General features: G+C 37.2%; 1 protein-coding gene across 2 annotated transcripts in view; it reads right to left on the bottom strand.

The window, feature by feature from the left end:
• The window catches only part of FRY (FRY microtubule binding protein), a 157,405-nt gene that overhangs the window by 55,845 nt on the left and 80,901 nt on the right, over positions 1 to 20,659 (bottom strand). For both annotated transcript variants that reach the window (XM_059492679.1, XM_059492689.1), the window contains exons 21-35: positions 19,348 to 19,607; positions 18,813 to 19,002; positions 17,919 to 18,043; positions 17,670 to 17,727; positions 14,988 to 15,079; positions 14,614 to 14,786; positions 13,377 to 13,537; positions 12,430 to 12,540; positions 11,069 to 11,223; positions 8,911 to 9,010; positions 8,438 to 8,609; positions 6,459 to 6,715; positions 5,928 to 6,074; positions 2,407 to 2,575; positions 1,559 to 1,649 (exon numbers count right to left, since the gene is read on the bottom strand). In XM_059492679.1, coding sequence (XP_059348662.1) covers positions 1,559 to 1,649; positions 2,407 to 2,575; positions 5,928 to 6,074; positions 6,459 to 6,715; positions 8,438 to 8,609; positions 8,911 to 9,010; positions 11,069 to 11,223; positions 12,430 to 12,540; positions 13,377 to 13,537; positions 14,614 to 14,786; positions 14,988 to 15,079; positions 17,670 to 17,727; positions 17,919 to 18,043; positions 18,813 to 19,002; positions 19,348 to 19,607 — 2,261 coding nt within the window. The remainder of the gene's footprint in view (positions 1 to 1,558; positions 1,650 to 2,406; positions 2,576 to 5,927; positions 6,075 to 6,458; positions 6,716 to 8,437; positions 8,610 to 8,910; positions 9,011 to 11,068; positions 11,224 to 12,429; positions 12,541 to 13,376; positions 13,538 to 14,613; positions 14,787 to 14,987; positions 15,080 to 17,669; positions 17,728 to 17,918; positions 18,044 to 18,812; positions 19,003 to 19,347; positions 19,608 to 20,659) is intronic.

Here is a 20,659-nt window from a genome sequence, read left to right as displayed (position 1 = left end):
ACAATATTGAAGGTTTTCTAGACAAAATTCAATTCAATTTCTTACTAATGTTCACATACCTTAGTGCAGGGTATTTCACTATACATCAACATATTACATTGTTTCCAAAGCATGTATCTCATAAGCATGCAATAAATTCCTTGTGCAGTTGACAAAAATACATTGTCAGCCCTCCAATACATGTTTTTCTATCTATGACCCTCATTATTTCATATGTCCTGGCATATGAAGTCCATATTAATGGACATTCTAAGATTGACACACTGGTTTTGAAGTGCAGATGCAACTTACAGCCAGCTTCAGTAACATAAATGCCAGCAATGAGTTCAGGCAAATTATTTCCCATTTTCTTCTGAGGTGTCTTTCAGCAGGATCCTGAATACCAGTATCAGGACATCGTAACTTTCCTTTCATTTTTATCATAAAGTCTCTGGCAGATCTGCATTCTAAAAACTTTTTTGAGTCACATTTAAAACTTACATAAGATAAGAAATCCTGACTTGAACTACTGTAAGAGACATTTGCTCAACTTGGCTGTAAATCAACTGAATAAAAATTTATCTTAAAGCTATGCAGCCATAAACATTCATGTAAGGAATAATAAAAAATTCAGAGGAGAAAATGGTTTTATTATCCTTTTAAGTACATTTCTAGTGCAAATGTTAAAGAACAACACTTAGAGTCAAATCTGTTTTACTATCAATTTGAAACAGCATTGAGTGCCATTTTCTACTTGCATTTAAATTAGCAGACACATCTACCTAACCTGACAAAATGCTACTCTAGTTTGTAATGGGAGAGAGTAAGTAATCAAAAAGTTTTGAAGTACAGAAAGGTTTACTCTCATAATTATCTCAGCACATCTAAGCCCTGAACCTTAGGGAAGGAGCATTGGAATACTGAAGTGATACTGGTGACTATCAGTGACTAATGAAATACTAATACACTAACTAACAAATGCTATTATAAATTGTCCAAAGTTCTCTTGCAAAACTAAGAGCTTGTCTATGAGAGAAGCAATCTATATGTCTGTGGTCTAGGATCTGATGGCCCTTAGGCTTTGCATTTACTCATTTGTTATTTGTCAGTATGTACCATAAGTAGCAGAAGTCTAAACTGAATATATAATTTATAAGCAAGTTATTTTCCACAGCTGTCCTCTATAAAACATTACACCTAGACAAAGGAGGTGTCCTTGAAATCAATGATATAAATCTGCAAACTAAATTTTACTCACTGTCCATGAAATCAAATGGTGTGATCAAATCTGATTTTTCATAAAGATTTTAGTAGGATAATTCCTACAAAACCATGATCTCCTTAGCACAATTCATTGAATGTAGATTTAACAGTTCTTCTTTTACCATTAAACAAGAGTCAGGAACTAGAATCATGAGAATAGCTTAAAAAAAAAAATTATGCATACTGCAATAATGCCACTTAGGCTCAATCTGAGCACCAGAGCTCCTCACAGAACAATGCAGAACTTTTTTCAACATCTCACCCTCAGCCTAGGAAAACACATACATTTTGGAGGGAAAAAACCCAAGTCACAAACCTTTCATCATTCTCTTTCACCACTCTGTTCTCCTCTGCATCAGGAAAACTATCTTGGCCAGCTACAACAGTGTTACTGCTGGAGGTGGTTCCTGTAAATGAGATGTGAATAAGAGCACCAGTTAGATGCAGCAGACAGCACCTGCAAAGCAATAAAAGCCTATAACTCACAGGGGATTTAGCAGCTACAGTCCAAGTGACCATCCTGCAAGTACTTGCACACATGAATGAATGAACACTGTTACTCCTACAGACAGGACCTGCTTGCATGGCTGGATGGTGTTAAGTTCACATGCTCTGAGAAGTAGATGAACAGAATGATGGTCTTCTACTCCTTACATTCAGCTCATGCTCAAGACATAATCTATTATTTTTCAAGGATCAGGCAAAACATTTACAAGGTTAAATGTGGGGTTGGTTCTTAAGCATATTTGACTACTGCAGCTTGGAAAAGGCCTTTCAAAACAGAACTGCCACACCCTTAAGGCTCTCAGTTTTCAGGAAACTCTGCTTGATACATCTGCTGTGCTCACTGCATTGGTGACGATTTCTTGTTCTGAGTAAAACAGCTACTAGAGAGTGGAGTTTTCTGAAAAGTGACAGAATTCTGAACAGCCTCAAGTATTAGTAATATGCTATTAAAATAGTTAAGATAATTAAGCATATGTTAACAAAGCATATAGATCATTAGGAATGAAAAAGAACTGTAATTTAGACATGCAACAAAGCCCTGATACTTGTACTTTATGTACACAAGTCTGAAGGGATGCAAAAGTAGGAGATTGTTTTTTGCAAAGAGATGAAGACTCAAAAGAGGGAGAGCATAAAGGAAACACATTCAGGTCATACCAGAAGCTGCAGCTGAGGCTTTGTTACTGGCAGCAAAACGGTAAAATGGAGGATTATCACAATGTTGGACGATGGGGTTCACTGGGTCGGTTTGCTGCAGCTCAAAAAGGAGTTCTTCCATTGTCTGAATAGTGTTATTGCGACACAGATATATTGCAACCTTCTTTATCTGTTGAACAAAGTAACTGTTGTTAAACTCTGACCAAAGTGAATTTCCAAAGAAATCAATGAGTGTTACACTGCCACTAAAATTATCTTGAATGCAAGTGTTGTTCCTGGACAGATACCACAACCACATACAGTTGATACAGAAATAAAACTTCTCACTTTGACATCAAGATCATTTCCACAGCAGACTGACTCTATGATTTAATTACTTCAAAGTTTTTGCTTACCATTCACAATGAATTGTTTATGTATATAACTATGTAACATGCACATCTACAAAACTGTGGCTGTGGCCACAAAGTAAGCCAGGCTTTGAATTGCTACTCACATCTGTAAGCAAAGTAATAGCTAATGGAAGTAAGGCAGAGCAATTATGTATACAAACTTCATGTATCCTGATTTGAAAAAATCTGAGAGTATCATTTATAGCCACTCTGGAAATTTCTACAAATCTTTTAATGAGATCTCAAACCTGCACTGCAGCAACGAGGACTCTTGAGATACTGAGACCAAATTCAGCTGTGTTCTGGAGGGAAAAAACCCTGATCACTATTAAAGGCAGAAACTCCCTCCAGTTCAAAACCACTTGATTCATAAACTGGTGGAGCTGGGAGACAATATGGGGAATATCTCTCTGTGCTTGCCTGCTTTTTTAAAGATGTCTCTAAACAAGTTCATATAGGGGAGCTAATATATTAGACTGAACAGCCTTTTGACCTCACCAAGTATTGCTGCTCTTATACTCTTAAATGCTTCCATTAAAATAACTTCCTTACTGCTTCTCTTTCCTTTTATTTTTCTTTTCCTTAGAGAAAATGCACATATGCAAAGTCTCTTTTACTCTACTGTGCTAAAAATTTCCCAGGGACTTTCCAGAGACAAATCCATATCCTTCCTGAGGCTCATTTCTGGTTGGGCTCACAGTGCCATTTTCAGTTTCTCTCACCACTGCAGGGGTCAGATTCCCAACATGAGTTTTTGCTGAAGAGGTTTCTGAACTGTAAATACTCTAAGAAATCTTTCACTACATAAAGTGAAAGAATGGACAGCTCAGCAATTTGTACTGGGGCACTGGGAAAAAATGCTTAAAGGAAACATAAGAGACAAAGCAATTAATTTAGATGATAAAAAATATTTTAAAAATGTGAGTCAGGCATGCTTTTGGCTTGGACCCACACAGGGACAACAGATGGCCAAGGCACAAAGCAGCTGGTGACTGCCTCGGGGCACAGGGGGCTCCTAAAGGAGATGGGTAAACTGGCAATTTTGCAGCTCTGTGCTCTTTTAAGCCCAGGTGACCTGGAACACTGCTGATAAACTGTCCAAATTATCTTTATTTGCTAACATGTATCTGTTATCTGCATAATAATGGAAGACACATGTTTATGGTATCAGCAGTCTTGTGTAGTTAGCAGAGTTAGGTAGGATTTCTTATCTCTAAACTCCAGGGCATTAGCAAAACACTGAGCAGATGCATGTGATAAGAGCAGTGTACTTCCCTACTCCAGACAAAGCTATCAGCAAAGAAGTGACTCATAAGCACAGTCAGGCTTCCTACAGAAGCTAAAAACTTTTTCAGATTTTGCAAAATCTGAGAATCAGACTTTTAACTCAACATTACAGAACACAGACTAACTGGGTGGTAAAACACAGGGGAGCCTTGTCAGCTGCTGCTGCCACCAGCCACGAGAAGCCTGGGTGGGAGACCAGAAAAGTGCCACAGGCAAAATAGGAGAAGCTGAGCAGATGAAGCTGGAGATGTCAGAACAGACTGCTCTCATTGTGAAGTAAGAGGACTGTGCTGTCCTGGAGGAGGACAGGACTGAGAAAGCCAAGGCTTTGAGGCAAAAAAAAAAAAAGAATTTAATAAAGAAGTGCACTGAATGGAGGGGGTTTGAGGAAAAGCTGCTCAGAGCTGTGGCATGGCAACAGTTATGGAAAAAGGAGGTGCTGAAAGCTTTGGCTTGGCAAGTATCTGGATGGGGGATAAGGTGTGCAAGGGGCTCCTGGGCAAGAGGTGACGGGGTTATCAGGTTATCAGGCTTTTCCAGTCAGGCTACATTTGGAGTCAGCACAGGACTACTACTCCTTCCTCTCAGAAAACTGCCCCTGTCCCTTTTGTAAGCTGTCAGAAATGAGGGCAAAACAGTCCTCAATTTCTGCCTTATCTCTGGCAGGTGATTTCCACTTGCTCTCTGCCAACATAGATGGAGACCACCTTAATCCCAAATCTGTCATAGACTGTAGGATGAGGCAGGTTGGAAAGAAGCTGGGAAGTCCCTCATCTAACCTCCTGCTTAAAGCATGGTCAACACTGAATGGAAAGCCTCTGTAACAAATGAGGGAAAGATTTCATTTCAGATCAACCCCTTTGCTTTCCTCTCATATAAACATTAAGCTTTTTCTTACACCAATTCCACTTTCAAATTTTTCTGCTTTTGACTAGCTAGACATATATATACATTGATTTGAGAATATAGAGCAGGAAACCCTACAAATGAAAAGAAACAAACATGATGCCTATGATACAACAACAACAACATTTTGAGGATTTTTACAGGCTTCTATATTTTCTTTATTCTAGTATGCATAGCAGACACTATAAACACTTTGGGCAAACAGTTATTTTAGCATCTGTAAATGAAGTGTGTTTATGAGGCTTTTTAGATAAATTTCAGTTTTATTTCAGGGAAATAAATGGAAAGAGGCTAACTATTAAAAAAACCATATTGTAATTTGGCTGGAAAATTCACTAAATTTAGATTCTGTTTCACTCAGCAACTGAGCAATAAGGAACATGGGAATGGAAGTAGCCTGTTTTTCTCAGACAGCACTGATTTTATTTTAACTTGAATAATAACAATATCCAGCACAGTTTGAGTTGCACATTGCAGCAACTGTTAGATAATTTATGACAGTCATGTAGAGGCAGAAGCTGATATAGTAAGCTTAAAAAGGTTAACTATCTTTCATCTTTTGAGATGTCCCATGTAAAGCTCTAGACTGCTAAAGAAAAGGATGTAGCATTTTCTGGCAATTTGAGGCCAGTCTCTGTTACTGTCCCCATTCACAGACATGCAAGGTTTCTCTTTGCTTGAGAGAAACCCACCTCTCACTTGCAATGGGGTGTGCTCTGCTGCTGCAGGCCAAGATTCAAACTACACCATTTCTTTTTTCTTTGAATTTCAGTTTCCTGGTACTTATTTAATTTTGTACAGTGTGTTGGCATTTCTTGGTTTTGATACTGAAATTAATTTTCTGCAGGTAATAGCCATTTCCTTCACTACAACCTGTGTAAATAAAGTAAATAAACCTGTGTAAAGCAGTAAATAAAATAAAGTGCAAAGACTTACATAGGGTAAAAGGATGGTATCACTGCTAACACCACACAAACTAATGAGGAACTGCAGAGTTATCCTAAGGTTGTTACTCCATTTTTCATTGTTGGCCAAAGCATTCCAGACATTTTCCATCTCTGGTCCAGGAATTTCATCTCCATACTGCAAAGAATCATAGGCATACATTCCTTGAAATATGCAGACTTCCAAACCAAAGCATGTTCTTTTAGAACATTTTCTCATGCAAAAAACCCCCCAGTGAAATGCTGTAAAAATTTACAAAACAGTATTTTAAATAGCTACCTGACAGATTTCAGAGCATTAAGTATATTTAAAACTATTTAGGTTCTGATCCACAGAAGGACTTAAATCATAAGAGAACATAAATTCTTGAGGACTATAAATTTAGAAAGTATTCAAGTATTCCTAAAATTAAGCGGGTTTTATTTGATTGGTACAGGCTGTTCCAGTGTAAAATTTCTGGTACTGGAGGGAAAAAACAAAAATTTTACAGGTTAGTTTTTTTGTTTGATTTGTTTTTTTTACCTTGGCTGTCATATACATGAGATTATTAAGAACCAGGGAGGTGGCCTCAGGCGACCCCCAGCCATTGCCTTTTAGTCCACTTGTGACTGCTATTTCCCCCTCCTTGTCCTTCAGTTCATCTTCTGGAGTGGTAGGGCTCGAGCCAGGGAGGAGCAGTCTGTTGTCTACCAGTTCAATATTATGAAGCCAAGGTAGTAGATAGGTAAGCATGATCTGTCTTCCATTTGGATGTGTTGTTGGAAATCGCTGGCTTACCTCTAAAACAGTAAGAGTTGAAAAGGACAGCATATTAATTTATGATCTAAACCCTAAATACACTGTTTAAATCATGTTTCTGACATTTCTTAAACTACCTGATGGTTTTTACTTTGCACACTACAAGCATAAAAAACATATTCTTGAATTTCCTGAAGAGAAACATGGAATTACTTTCATAATAGCAAGCAATTGGTCATATCTTCTGTCTAAAATAACTAACTCAGTCTGGGCTTAGAAACAGAAAGTCAACCCTTGTTACTGTGCCATGATGCATATTAAGTAAGGTGGGTGTCAGTAAAGAGGAAAAAGGATCATTCAGTTACTGGTGGTTACTCTAGAATTCCAAGAGCTTCTGGAGAATATACAGAACTGTTCTGCAGATTACAAATGCCTCACTGGCCTCCAGGTTTCTAAGCTATACTTTAAATACTAAGGCACTTATTATACTGAGTTTACAAAAAAAAATCTTGCATATATTGGGATCCTACTTCCTGTGGAAATGTCTATGAAATTCATAGCTGGCTGTCAGTTCAGGAATGCTTGCACACAGCACTTTATATAGTTTACAAAAAAAAAATCCCTGGCACTGTAAGGCAAAGGGATTTGGAAAATCTGGGATAAGAAATACAGCTTCCTGCCAAAGTGAACCACATTATCTCTCTGTACCAGAACTCTTCTGTAAAATCAGTACAGCAAACATTTCCCTTTTTAACTCACTCCCTGGTTTTTAAAAATTGTGAAGACACACACTGTTCTCTCCTCCTTATGATTCTAGATGTATAGAAAGGATGTCTCACTTGGACTGTAATATCTGGTATATCTGAGATTTTTTAAAATGACACAGTCATAACAGCAACATGAGTAACAGAGATAATGAACAGCATTTGCTTAATGACAAATGAGCCATCAGAATTTCCCTATACCAGTTATTTATAACTCATGGTATCTTGGGCACTGAGAAATGTAAGGGTGATGTATTGTTCCTTTACCCTCCCTCCAGCCCCTACAGACTGAGTAAAACAACATAAAGGGATTTTAAGAGCCAGTAAAAATTCCCACGATTACAGACATTTGCATTCTGCTATTTAAAAACTAGAGCAACACAAAGATTGATTAAACCAGATAGATGTGTCTCAAAACATCATTGTTCCCAGGAATGGCCTCAATTCTGATTGGTGCTCCTGCATTAACATTTTTTTCAGTAATTTTGAAAAAAAATATATTTCTGGTAAAATTAAAAAAAAGTGCTGAGACATGCAGATGTGGCAAATAACAAAAGGTAGAGATCACTCAGAGTAATTTGAATCATTGGTAGAACTGGACACAGGCAATCAATCTGCCCAAAGTTAAAGTCATGTTTATATAAAATGAAGAAATACATCCTCACAATGATGATCTTTGTAAATCCACGTGTAAGAAGAATCACATGAGAACCCATCATAGTAGAGTTTGCCAATGTAGTTTTAACTCACTCAGGACACTTGTAAATTCAAAGTTACCCCAAGGTCACACAGAGTGGCACAGAGTCCCCAAAGAGGGTTTCTGTACTTTGTGTGAATACCTCTAGGAAATATATATTGGATTCCTAAATCTGATTTGACCTGAACCAGAATAAAAACAGGTCAAGCTAAATTTATAAACAGAACTGTGGTTCAAAATGGTAGCAGTCTAACATTTGTAAAAAATGTAAAGGGGATAATAAGTCAAACAAATACAGGTACCTGAAAAAAGTGGAAGGGTAAGTTCAGGATACATCCTTGCTAGTTCATACGAAAGAAGGGCAAGTGAGACACTATAAAGAGGTGGCAATGGACCATGTGTCCCATACAAGATACTGCCTGGTCTTTGCTCAGCTACCTTTTTTGAATAAACAAAAAGCTTTGATTCAAGGATCTATAAAAGACAAAAGAAAAAAAAGAAGGAATGTGACAATAAAAATTTATTAAATCAGGAAATATCAGCATTTGAAGTTTAGCTATCAGAGAAAGCTCTATATGTTTCAGAGTATATGCTCCAAATATGAAAGACATGATAACATTCATTTTTACATAAATATTCTTGTAAGTTTTTATAGCCAAGACAAAACTGATTGTTTCTTTTCAAAACAAAACTAATGTACAAATAACAGTACTTCATAAGAAGTTCACCTAAAAAGTCTCCAAGGGCAGGAGGAAAAAAATTAGCTGATACGTGCCTGCATAAGTTGCATGGAAATTTCATAAATCTCTCTGTTGGTGTCAGATGCCTTGAACAGCACCAAATTTAAAAGCGTCACGATATCAAAAGGATAGTTCCTAGAAGAATAAAGAGAACATTTTTGTGAATGCTGGTGAGGAATGCAGATTATATTCACTCTGATTTACTCTGTAATATGGTCTAAAGAGAATGTCATCTTTCTTTTTTCTCTTCGACCATCAGAATATGGGAAAGGGAGCTCTAATGAATACACACTGGATGATCAAAGGACCATCTGGTGAATGGGAAGAAAGAAAGGATTATTTATAATTACCTTGGACCAATGCTTAGGAATGCACTGAGTTACTCACAATGAGAAATGGAATACCTGTGTCTATGACTGTCGATTCATTTTAATTTACAGCATAAACTGTTTACAGGACAGCCTGACACCCATGAAAGAAAATGGGGAGCATGAAAATTTCCAGGGATAAAGAATTTCTTAAGCGAAGATGCAATTAAAATAGTCCCTTTGGACAAAGGACATTATCTCTGATATGAGCATTCTAAGGTATTAGACAATTCTATGAAAAGTTTTTGCTTTCAAGGAGTAAACACTAAGAAATGCTTCACAAAGTCTGCTATCTATAAAGTCAACGTCAATTTTAAAGTTAAACATATCAAAGTATTAACTTAATGAGAACATTGTTGGAGGAGTAAATCCCACATCACAATATCTGGATTTGCACTAAACAGGTTTCTGTTTTCTCCTGATGATTTGTAAATGCATTGATTGAATTGTGAACCATCAATTTATCACCCTAGATGTCAGCTACAGTGCTCCTGGATGGGCTGCAGGAAGCCCATTTGGACTTTTTAATATGGCAGATACATGTGTGGCATGGGACATTCTTGGTCATTCCATATACTGACTGCAAGCCAAGCTCTGTAACTGGCTCTTTGCCCTTCCACTGCTTAAAAAACAAATACAAAAAGAAAAGAAATGAAGGGAAGTGGCTTTGTAGAAAGTTGGATGGACACCATCAATTGCTGCTCATTTTACAGGCAGTTTAAGCAGTGGTTTCCTGATACATTTTGATAGATGATAGAGGAAAAACTATTAACAGCTTTTAAATATTAATAAAAATTCCCAGCTTGCTAGAAAGAGGACTTTCCATTCAAAATAAATCACAAAGATCATACTCTCAATTTTTACTGTAAGAATGGAAAAGAATAATTTTTAGATCACAGCGGCACAGGTAACATAATTTGAGGAAAAAAGACTGACTGAAACTGCAATGTTTCTGTGTTCATTAAAATAAAAACCCTGTTAACATCACTGAATTTGCAAACACCAAATTCCATTCATATTTCTAAAAACCTCCATTTAATGCAGCCTCTAGTCTAGTTGTTCCTGCAAGAACAAAACCGTTTTGCAGGAAAACGATGAAATTTGTGACTTATTTTGATTTTCCAAATCCCAATTATTTCTCTACTGAGTATTTCTCTATGCTGATCAGACATCTTGCCAAATTATGTTTTTGAAGAGTAAATTTTCACATTTATTTTAATAAAATGAAACTTGTTGAATTATCTAATTTCTCTATAAATTTTGTCTTTGAAAATGAAAAAAGGGGATAGAGTTTTATGAAGGCCTGATACAAAAGCAATATTTGTACTAATTTCCTCATGTAGCTTTGTGCTTGCTCAGCATTAGCAGTAATGATGATACCAGTTCACAGGAAAGGAACTAAATAAATCAAATGAAAGCCAGTTTAGAAAAAGAACATGACTTTCAAGATAATGACAAGTCAAAATAATGACTTTCAAGCTATTGACATTGAAAACATTTTTCCTTTTATAAATTAAATTAAAAACCATGCCAAATCTCTTGAAAACAGATTTATGACATACATTTAAATAAAACTGTTGTAGTTTTGTTTGTATCTTTCTGAGCAAAATAGCATCAAAATTCCCCAGATTTCAAATGCACCTATAGTAAGAACATCTTCTACCAAGCACATCCCTTTGTTTTCGGAATCATGAAAATCAAGCGATACAGTCCCAAAAACTGTTTGAGAATATATGTGTGTAACCAACAGCTCCTAAAAACACAGTGAGCAGAACCTCCAGTTTTCTTTACATTTGAAAGTGTAGATTAATAAATCAATTAATACCTGCTTCCACACACAGTTGCAATGGCTTTGAAACACCCAGAGGCAAGCTGGTATGATCCTGTGTAACATCGATCTATTGCCCAGTTGAAGAGATTGATTTGATCAGGATTCAGCTCTAGCAACAGGACTACAACTTCACAGCCAAGCTGGTGAACCTGAACAAATGTCAAAACATGATTGGTGTGGTCAGATACGTTCATTCTCTAAAATTCTCAGAGTGACACAGGCAAAACAGGGCAGAAATTGAAAATTCAAGTATGGAAGTAGAAATCAGAACATTTGTAATTGATTTATTTTAGGGACAGCAGAGTTGGAATGTGACTCAGGTTTCAATACTCATCACTTGAAAAAATGGTATGTACAAAGACTACATGAATGAAATAAATGTTCCAAAATTGGGCACAACGACAAAAAAAAAAGCAGAATTTTTGGAAAATCTAAGATACTTGGTAAGTGTTCTTGGGCAACTTCCTTTTATATCAATTAACGGACTTGTTAACTATTTCCTACTTCATGTGAATTTCACGGAGCAACAAACTTTCACGTTTATTCTTCTTTGGACTAACACAGAAGCAAGGCAGACAAAGAAAAATACCTTTTACAAGACTGAAAACGTGTATGTTTAATCCAACTAAATCAATCAATCTAACAACTCTCCCTACAGACTGTGAATCTCTTAATGCTGGTACCACCACTGCTACAAACACATCACAACTAAGGCTTAGACTTCTTGTTCTTTCAGTACAGGGTAGTGCTGGCACAGCAAACACCAATGCCTATTAATATTCTGTCACTAAGTGTAGGTGACTGCTTGTAGAGACTGCCTATAACTTGCATATATCTTTATGGCTCGGTCCCTAGCAACATTCCAAAATCCCATGTAATTTCTGAAGGATTTTCTCTGCAGCTATTCATCCTTTCTATAAATTGTTCAACCTTTTTTTTTTCCTAATCAATTACCATTCACACAGCCTCTAACCTCTAGCTGCATCACATGTATTTATTTACATTCTGCTATTTGCCTTTCCTTAGCAGAGTTATGTGGGCTGGTATGAGAGTTTTAGGGAGAACAGCAGGACAAAGTGCAAGATACCAAAAGGGAAAGTGAGAGTTGTCTCACTCTCTCCACTTGATATAAATCACCAGTCTACTCCTCCTCAATCAGAGGCAGTTGAGTCAGCTACAAACACAGAACTATGACTATGTAGGTACAAAGTCAAGTCCATCTTCCCAGAAATGGAAAATGGCAAGATTAATCCATTTAATGTTCTTTAAGAAGAAAGAAAACACTTTACAAACTCTTTACTCACTCAGTACAGTGAGTGACTGCTCATCAGTGTGGCATTTTGGTCAGTACTTACACGTAAGTCTTGACAAGCCAGAATGTTATCCAGCCATTTGTAAAGATATCCATCGGGGGAAAGACCCACATTATCAAACACAGGTCCACAGCAGAGCACAGCCGACATGGCCTGGAAACACATGGAACTTCAGTCACACAAACAGTGGCACAACAAACCTTTCAGAATGATTTCAGTCCAGGCTAACAGGACTGCCACTTGCCACTTGCAGAAATGCTTGGAGGGAACTATGGTGAGATCGGTAACAGCTGACTGACTGGTAGAATTCCATAATTATTTTCCTACAGATTTTAGTGGATTCCAGATCATGCTCAATGCATTTTGGGAAGAGTACTATCTTCAAGATCTATTTTATCATTTTACCCAGTATTCACAAAATCAAGCTGCAAAAACAATTAAAATACACTCAGATGTTTCAATAGCATGTTACTACAAAAGTTAAAACTGTTTTACAGCAAGTGGTGCAGCTTATATAAGTACGTAAGCTATTGCTTTCCCAGCTTACTCATGCAGGGGAGTTGCAACTAGTTTTGCCACAGAAGTACATTATTGCTGAGCATGTCTCCAGGCAAGCGTGGGAGGCATTCCTGAGTTGTACATTGGTACAGATTCAGTATCCTGAGGTACTGCATCTGAACTACACCTAATTTCAGAGCCTAAGAGCTCCTTGCTGAATCTGCTAACCCATTAATGAACAGCTAAGTACAATTTCAAAATGCACTCTGGTTATTAAAATAATTAGCCTTGAAAAGTGTCAACAAAGAAAAAAAAATTAACTTCAGTGCTATATTCTATGATACCACTGTACATTTGCATATGAGCATACAAGTTTGCATCAAGTATGCAAATTCAAATTTCTTTGAAGTAAAAGGAAATAGACTCCACAACAACTTGTATTTTCACTGAAAAAACTGCTGTTACTGCTTTGTATAGTGAAATTTTAGTACCTTTAATGCACAATACTGATATCTTGTAATCTGGTGATTTCTGTCACTGTAACGGTCCAGTGGTGTGAACATAATACTGAAAGGTCCTGCCCACTGACTGAATAAGATGAACAGGTGATGCCTCAAGCTCTGCTGAGGGAAGAGGAATCTCCTGTGGTGAACTAAGTGAACAGAAATAGAAATAGTTGTGATTTGTTAATATTAAATACACATTCATGTGGCACAATGATGACATGATTTTCAAATTTCTACAACAAGAGAGGGGATTTTATATGTTCAGCATGAACTTACTCCAAAGTATCTAAGCTCCTTAAAAAAATCTAACCAAGTGAGTAAGGTGCATCTTATTTCTAAGAAACTTCAGTTTTGAATTAATGTATAGTCATATAAACATGTACATCTGACTATAGAAAAAAAGCACTTAAGGATCTAATTATAAAATCAGCATTTTTCCCTGCCTCCTGCACTCCTTTCATGGCAAATATTTACTTGGTTTTTCTGATTCTTTAAATGTGAGCCTAAACAATACATGTGTCTCACTCTAATACAGTAAAAGGTAGGGGCAATAAATAAAAGAAACTTGGTTGCTCTTTGTTTATGACAAATATGTGGTATATATTCTGAACAGCTGAATTACCTGAGCAAATGAAAAAAAAGCCTCAGACCTCATCTTCCATTAATTACATTCAGGCCTTTAAAGCAGAGGCTTTTTCTTTTGTTTTTTGCTAATGTAATTATGTTATATTTCTGAAGTGATATTGCAATATATAAAAAGCATGAAATCAACTGGATAAATCTTTGTGATACAGTTGAGTCAGGTAACATGGGATAATGTCTCAACACCTTGGGCAAGGTTTTCACTGCATTTAATATTACACATTGTCTGCATGTACTTGTATTTTTTAAGGTCTGTCTGAGTTTATGAAGAGTCTGGCAATCAAGTCAGATGGGAGAAAATAATAAGAAGAAAACTGGAGCCCCTGGAGGTCACAGACAATTTCTTTGCTAGGCTTTTAAAGAGGTGATTCTAAGACATGACTATTAGAAGCTTCATCAAGCTTTATTGGTATTTTTATTTCAGTCTTAGTGGACTTCTGAGCATTTTCTTTTTCTACATTCCACTTTACATTCATTATATGAAAATTCAAAAGCAGGGAAAAAAGCATAGACAAAAAAAAAAGAAACAAAAAAATTACTTTTCCAATACTTATATTAAATGCATAATTTAGCTCCATACCTGGAACACACTGTATCAAGTTGGCAATCATTGCACTGAAATGTGCTCTCATATCCTTAAGGATCTCAACTTCTTTATCATTTTCAGCCTCCAAAAGCATGCGAGTCAGATCAACATACTCTAAGAACAAGGCTCCAAGGGCTAATGTATCTCTTTCTAAGGCTCCATTTGTACTAGCATAAAGGAAAATTGCACATTAATATAGAATAACAGAGTAGTTATGCTACAGTTTTCTGCAGAAACGCATGCAAATCTCTCCATATCTGATAGACGACACAATTCCTCAAAGAACATACTGACATAATCTCAGTGTGGCAAACACTGAAAATTGTTTCATGTAAAAATCCAGTATTTATGAAGAGTGATAGTCCTACCTGTCACTTATAACACCAGCATCAGCAAGAAGTTCAAAAATTCGCAGTAGCTGCAGTCTTAGTAGATCTCGCCGTTCTCGACGTTTCTTGTTCTTGGAATTTAAAATAACAACCATGTTTATATGCATAGGTGTACACATAAAAAACTAGTAGCTTTAGAAATGCCAGTATCACAGTGAGATTTAAGAATTCCAGTTCAAGAATTTTCTTCACAAAGGAACCCAAGTACTTTTGGATATTGCGCTATATCATTGCGCTTATACATCAACAAGGAACTGAATATGATAAATTTTTTGTCTTTGTAAATATTCTTGGAAAAAATATTAACAACTGCCTTAGTACTTATTGAAAATGTGGAAATTAAATAATGAAATACTGGACAAAAATAACTAATATTCAAGGTTCCTGTAGCAAAAACCCATGCTATCTTCAGGTAACAGGGATATTCATGTTAGTTTAATGTCATCTAGTTTGGGTGCTGGAGGCATTTATAGTAGAGAATGTACATCCAGACCTAAGGAAGGTACCTTAGTGATTAGCCATTCCTGAACTTGGCAATGCTGCAGCACACCATCACTCACATTCAAGTGAGCTCCCTGCAGACACCACTCCAGTCCAGTACTGGGTGTGTTGACTGCAGGGGTTTTGCCCACAGTAATGAATCCCTCCCACAGAACAGGACTGCATGGCTGTTAACTGGCTCATTGTATCTCTCTGTCTTCTAGAAAGCTGTCCTTTCTGTCTTCTGTCTTTCCTGGAAGGACGTGAATGAAACAAGGCCTGCTCTTTGCTGAAAGGCTAAATTTACTTGTTTGTATTCTGCATCAATCCTAAGCAAAAAACACATGAGAAGGTAAAAAAGCTGCGTTGCACTCAAAGAAACAAGAAAAGCTCAGAGAAAATGCAGATTTTGCTCTTCAAAACTGAGCAAGACTAAAATCAAAGGCTTATCTCTTCTAGAACTCTGGCTCTGTCCATGGCCAGCAGTAGATGTGTGGGAGAACAAAATGATGCTTTGTCTGGTATTCTGACCCAGAATTGGCAGAATTGCAGCATCCCAGCCAAAGGTTTTATTCCAGTTATTATGCCATTTGACTTGAGCCCTGTTTTTCTCCTGTTACACCTTTAAGGCTCCAGGAAGCACATGTTGAGAAAAAAGCAGCTTTAATACAGTATTTACCAGACACAGCTGCCTCCTGCAGCAGTGTCAGAGGTGATCTGGCAAAGCTCTGTGCCAGCACCCACAGGGCGGATCTTGTGTAATGTCCATTTTGGTTTATCCCTGCAGTTCTTGGCCATACTGGGAATTCTCCTCCTAGTCACAGCATATGTTCAAGGACGTTGTTTCTGGTGTGTTGGACACCTGCCTGCTGACATGGAGGCTTGCCATGAGCCCTACAGCCACACAGCCCATACAGTCACTGCTGGGTTTCCAGGTGGCACTGCTTTGCAGGAAGGTGTCCCATTTATTCATATCAGGGAAAATACAGGAATTAAAATCACAGTCTCTTGTTCTCATATTCCTCTAGTGACAATTCCATGTGCTGAATTTGTTCTTGCTGCATACAGTAAACTTCTGAATTCTTTCAATTCCTTTCCTGAGGGTACACTGGATATGTATGTCCCCAGAAAAGGATTTTCAAGTCTAAGTTGTCTTAAATGGTGCACATTGAAAATGCAGAGGCAATTGGCTGCACAAAGATGTATTACTTCACTTCTGCCCAGTATCAAAACAGGTGACCTTCAAATCAGCGACTTCATAGGGATGGAAGCCACACAATAGAATTGAGGTGTGAAGCAATGCAGAATGGAAACGATTGTGGATGTTTACCAGACACAGAATTATTAAGAATTGTCCATGAGCCATCTCAGATTTCTATCTTGGAGCCAGATGGAATGGTTCAAAACTGAGTCAAGGAGGGAAAACTGAGCAGAATTTGAGTCCAGTACTGAAGCTCTCCGTATGGCTTTTCTGTTTAGCTGCAAAGACAACATCCTGCAACAAAACTGCTTACTGAGGCTACAGATTTTACCACCAGAGGTTTTTAAGAACATAGAATTCTCTCTTGTGTGGGTTGGAAGATCTGTTGGGAACCCTTCCAGCACTACCTTCTCTTGTACCTAAAGAGAGCACTATAATGAAAACTGATGGAATTTGTCAGTTAACTGAACGTATTTGGAATGAATCCTGCGCCATGTGATCCAGGATGACCCTGCCTGAGCAGGGAGGTTTGGTCCTTTCCAGCCATGCTGTGATTCTGTGATTCCATGAAGTTGAAATAGGTAACCCTGCCTGCCCTGAAAATAAAAGCACATCTAAAAGCTGCTACAAAATGTGCTTGTAGCCCAGCTGTGTTAAAGCTTTTTTTTTTTTTTTCAGATACTTTAAGTGAATTTCCAATATATGCAATTTCTGTATCAGGAGGTTCCATATTGGATGGGAAATTTTTCCTCAGAATGGAATTCTATATTCTACATTTCAGATCACTGAGAGAATTTAAATTAAACTAGGTTTTAATGGAATTATTTTAAATTATGCAATTAATAAAATTCTTGTTGGAAACAGAATTAATTTTCCAGTTAGTACAAAAGAATATATTTGTATTTCAAACAGACAGAATTACTATTTTAAAAATAATTTTTCATTTAAAAAAACTAGTACATTTGATTTTTGCAACTAACCTCTGGTCTTCTTTCTAGGGCTTCCTTCATTAGTGGGTGGAGCTCTTCCACTAATTCCCTAAATCAAAAAACCATAAATACTTATTAAAAAAATCTAATGTCCTTTGAAAAGCATAAATATTTTATCCAACATATAAAAATGAAGCTCTAAAGTGCAAATAAAATTTTAAATATATATTTAAGTTACAACAAAAATAAAACACTTGTATTATAGGTAAATAACTGAGAATATGGTAAGTGGAGAAGTACCTGAAAACAAGCGAATTTGTTCTTCCAAATCCTAATACAAGTGATTCTGTTATTTCTATGCTTTCAAGTCTCATCAAAGGAACTAGCTGCTTTAGTAAGACTCCAACAGATGGAGTTCCAATAGCCTAAAATATATTAAAATATTGTTGAATTTCTCAGGATATCAATATAAAGTAAACACATTTTTTTTACAAACATTGTCTGAGAATCAATACATATTTTTAAAACATGCTGGAATGATTTTACAATTACAGATATCAATCGACCAGTCTAACTGGATGTCTGCTACCTGACAATCATCTCAATAATATCTAACAAGTAAATACATCTGGGAAATCTCTTTGCTTTAGTACAAATTATTGCAATTTATTTTATTTGTTTTTTATTTTATTTGTTGCTTCATTAAATATTCCAGTAATTGCATTTGTGAAGCTACTGCTCCTCTCAGGTTGCTACTACTTGGAAGTATATTTTATATATTATTGCTTCTGACAGGCATACATCCAACAGGAATACAATTTGCATTTGAAATCTGCTTTATTTCCTAATGTTTTAAATTTACGAATTGGAGTGTTCTACAAAGAAAGAAAGAAAGGAGATGACAAATGAAAGTTAACTTCAAAACACATGTTCAGACCTTCTATATTTTGAATGCACATCACCCAGAATGCAAAAAAAAAAAAAAAAAATATTGAAAGCACCATGACTCTTGCCAAATATTTATCAACACATCATATCATACAGATGTTTTAGTTGTTAATTATATTTGTTATGTAGTTTGCATATATCAAAACATTCCCTAACTGAAATACTTTCATCAGGATAGGGTTTTGCATGCAGATGCAGCTTTAAATTCTCCTAAAGGAATAGTTTACTTGTAGCAGGTTGCATCACCTTGTTATCGTAGTTCATGGTTCCATCAGGAGTGGTAGCCATGATCTCGGGTGTTGAAGCACGCAGGTGTCCTGGGCTCATAATACTGGGCTTTGCTACTCCAAAACACAGAATAAGGTAGTTCCTCCACAAAGTAACATAGTTGTCTCCACTGCTTGCTGTGCTTGTTTTCTTTGCATTAACAGGAATACTAGAATTTAAAAATTAATTATAATTCTTAAAACAATCTTCCAGTCTTAATTACAAGTACCAAAGTCTTAATTAAAATATTTTAAAACATTTTAAGAGGGAATAAATCATGCTATGTATCTATCAGCTGCAATTCAACATGACATAAGACAGGAAACAAAGGTAGAAAATGGGAGCTTTCCACCATACAAGCTACAATTACAAAACTCAAACCTGTGTAGCACCAATTTCTGTGTGACACCTTGCAGGATGAGTGGACTGATACTCAAACACAAGACCAAAGAAAAGTTTACATTAAAATCACACAGCCCATACAAAAGAAAGTGAAATTCAGATTGCCACTTACTTTGGATCCACAAGAGGCATTATCAGCTGTAGCCTCGTGAAGGCGTATGGCCAAGCATAGCTGAGTGCTGTAGGACAATGCTTTGGGAGATTCTCCTGCCTCAGAAAACTGAAAAGGCAGAGAACCCACGGGTCTTTAACGGACTGTGCAAAAATCCAGACATGGGAAGGACTTTTCACATCATAATGGCTATTCACTAGGACAGCATTCCACTCCACCAGCCACTGCAAATCCACGCTGTGTGTTAATGGAATTGTTGTCTGTGGAGAGAAAAGATAAATTAACACTCCTTGCTGTGCTACTCAGAAACCAGGCACAGAGGCAACACATTTGCTTTGCTTTATTATTAATGAACAGAATGAAAGCACAAAATTCAAACCTTGGCCTCCAAAAACTGCAACACCCAAACCCAGGTTCTGTTCTTTCAGACAAATTTCCTTATTCCTGTATTATGAAGTCAGAATGTCTCTTTCTTGTTCAGTTTCTGTTCCCAGATGCACAGGGACCCAACTCCCCACCAGTTTAATGTCCCCTTCTCTGCTGGTTTTGGCTGGGGTAGTTTATTTTCTTCACAGTGACTGGTATGGGGCTGTGTTTTGATTTGTGCTGAACACATGGTTGATAATACAGAGATGTTTTTGTTGTTGCTGAGCAGGACTTGCACAGAGCCAAGGCCTTTTCTGCTTCTTGTACTGCCATGCTGGTGAGGATGCTGGGGGTGCTTGGGAGGCTGGGGGGAGACACAGCCAGGACAGGTGACCCCACCTGACCAAAGGGAGATTCCATACCATATGACATCATGCTCAGTGTATAAAGTGGGGGAAGAAGAAGGAAGAGGGACGTTTGGAGTGAAGACATTTGCCTTCCCGAGACACCGATATATGTGATGGGGCCCTGCTCTCCTGGAGATGGCTGAACACCTGCCTGCCCATGGGAACGGGTGAATTAATTGCTTGTTTTGCTTTGCTTGTGTGCATGGCTTTTGCTTTCCCAGTTAAACTGTCTGCATATCAACCCAGGAGTTCTCCAGCTTTGACCCTTCTGATTGTCTCCCCAATCCCACTGGGGGAAGTGAGTGAGCAGTTGTGTGAGGCTTAGCTGTTGGCTGGAGTTACTTTTTTGAGTACAAAACATGTGGCTCAAATCCACAAATCCAAAAGTGCCCTGGAAAGGGCACTCAATGTGGACAGGATCATTTGTTGCTTTAAACTCAATCAGGCTGAAAAGTGCCCCAAACTGATTGTTCCTGCCCTCTGGAAATGGGCTTTTCACTAATCTCTAGGACAGCATGCAAAATGAGTCGTCTTATGTA

Source organism: Ammospiza nelsoni, chromosome 2 (genome assembly GCF_027579445.1).
Source record: "Ammospiza nelsoni isolate bAmmNel1 chromosome 2, bAmmNel1.pri, whole genome shotgun sequence".
Lineage (NCBI taxonomy): Eukaryota > Metazoa > Chordata > Aves > Passeriformes > Passerellidae > Ammospiza > Ammospiza nelsoni.
Note: the sequence above shows the minus strand (reverse complement) of the source record. Positions and strands in the feature narration are given on the sequence as shown.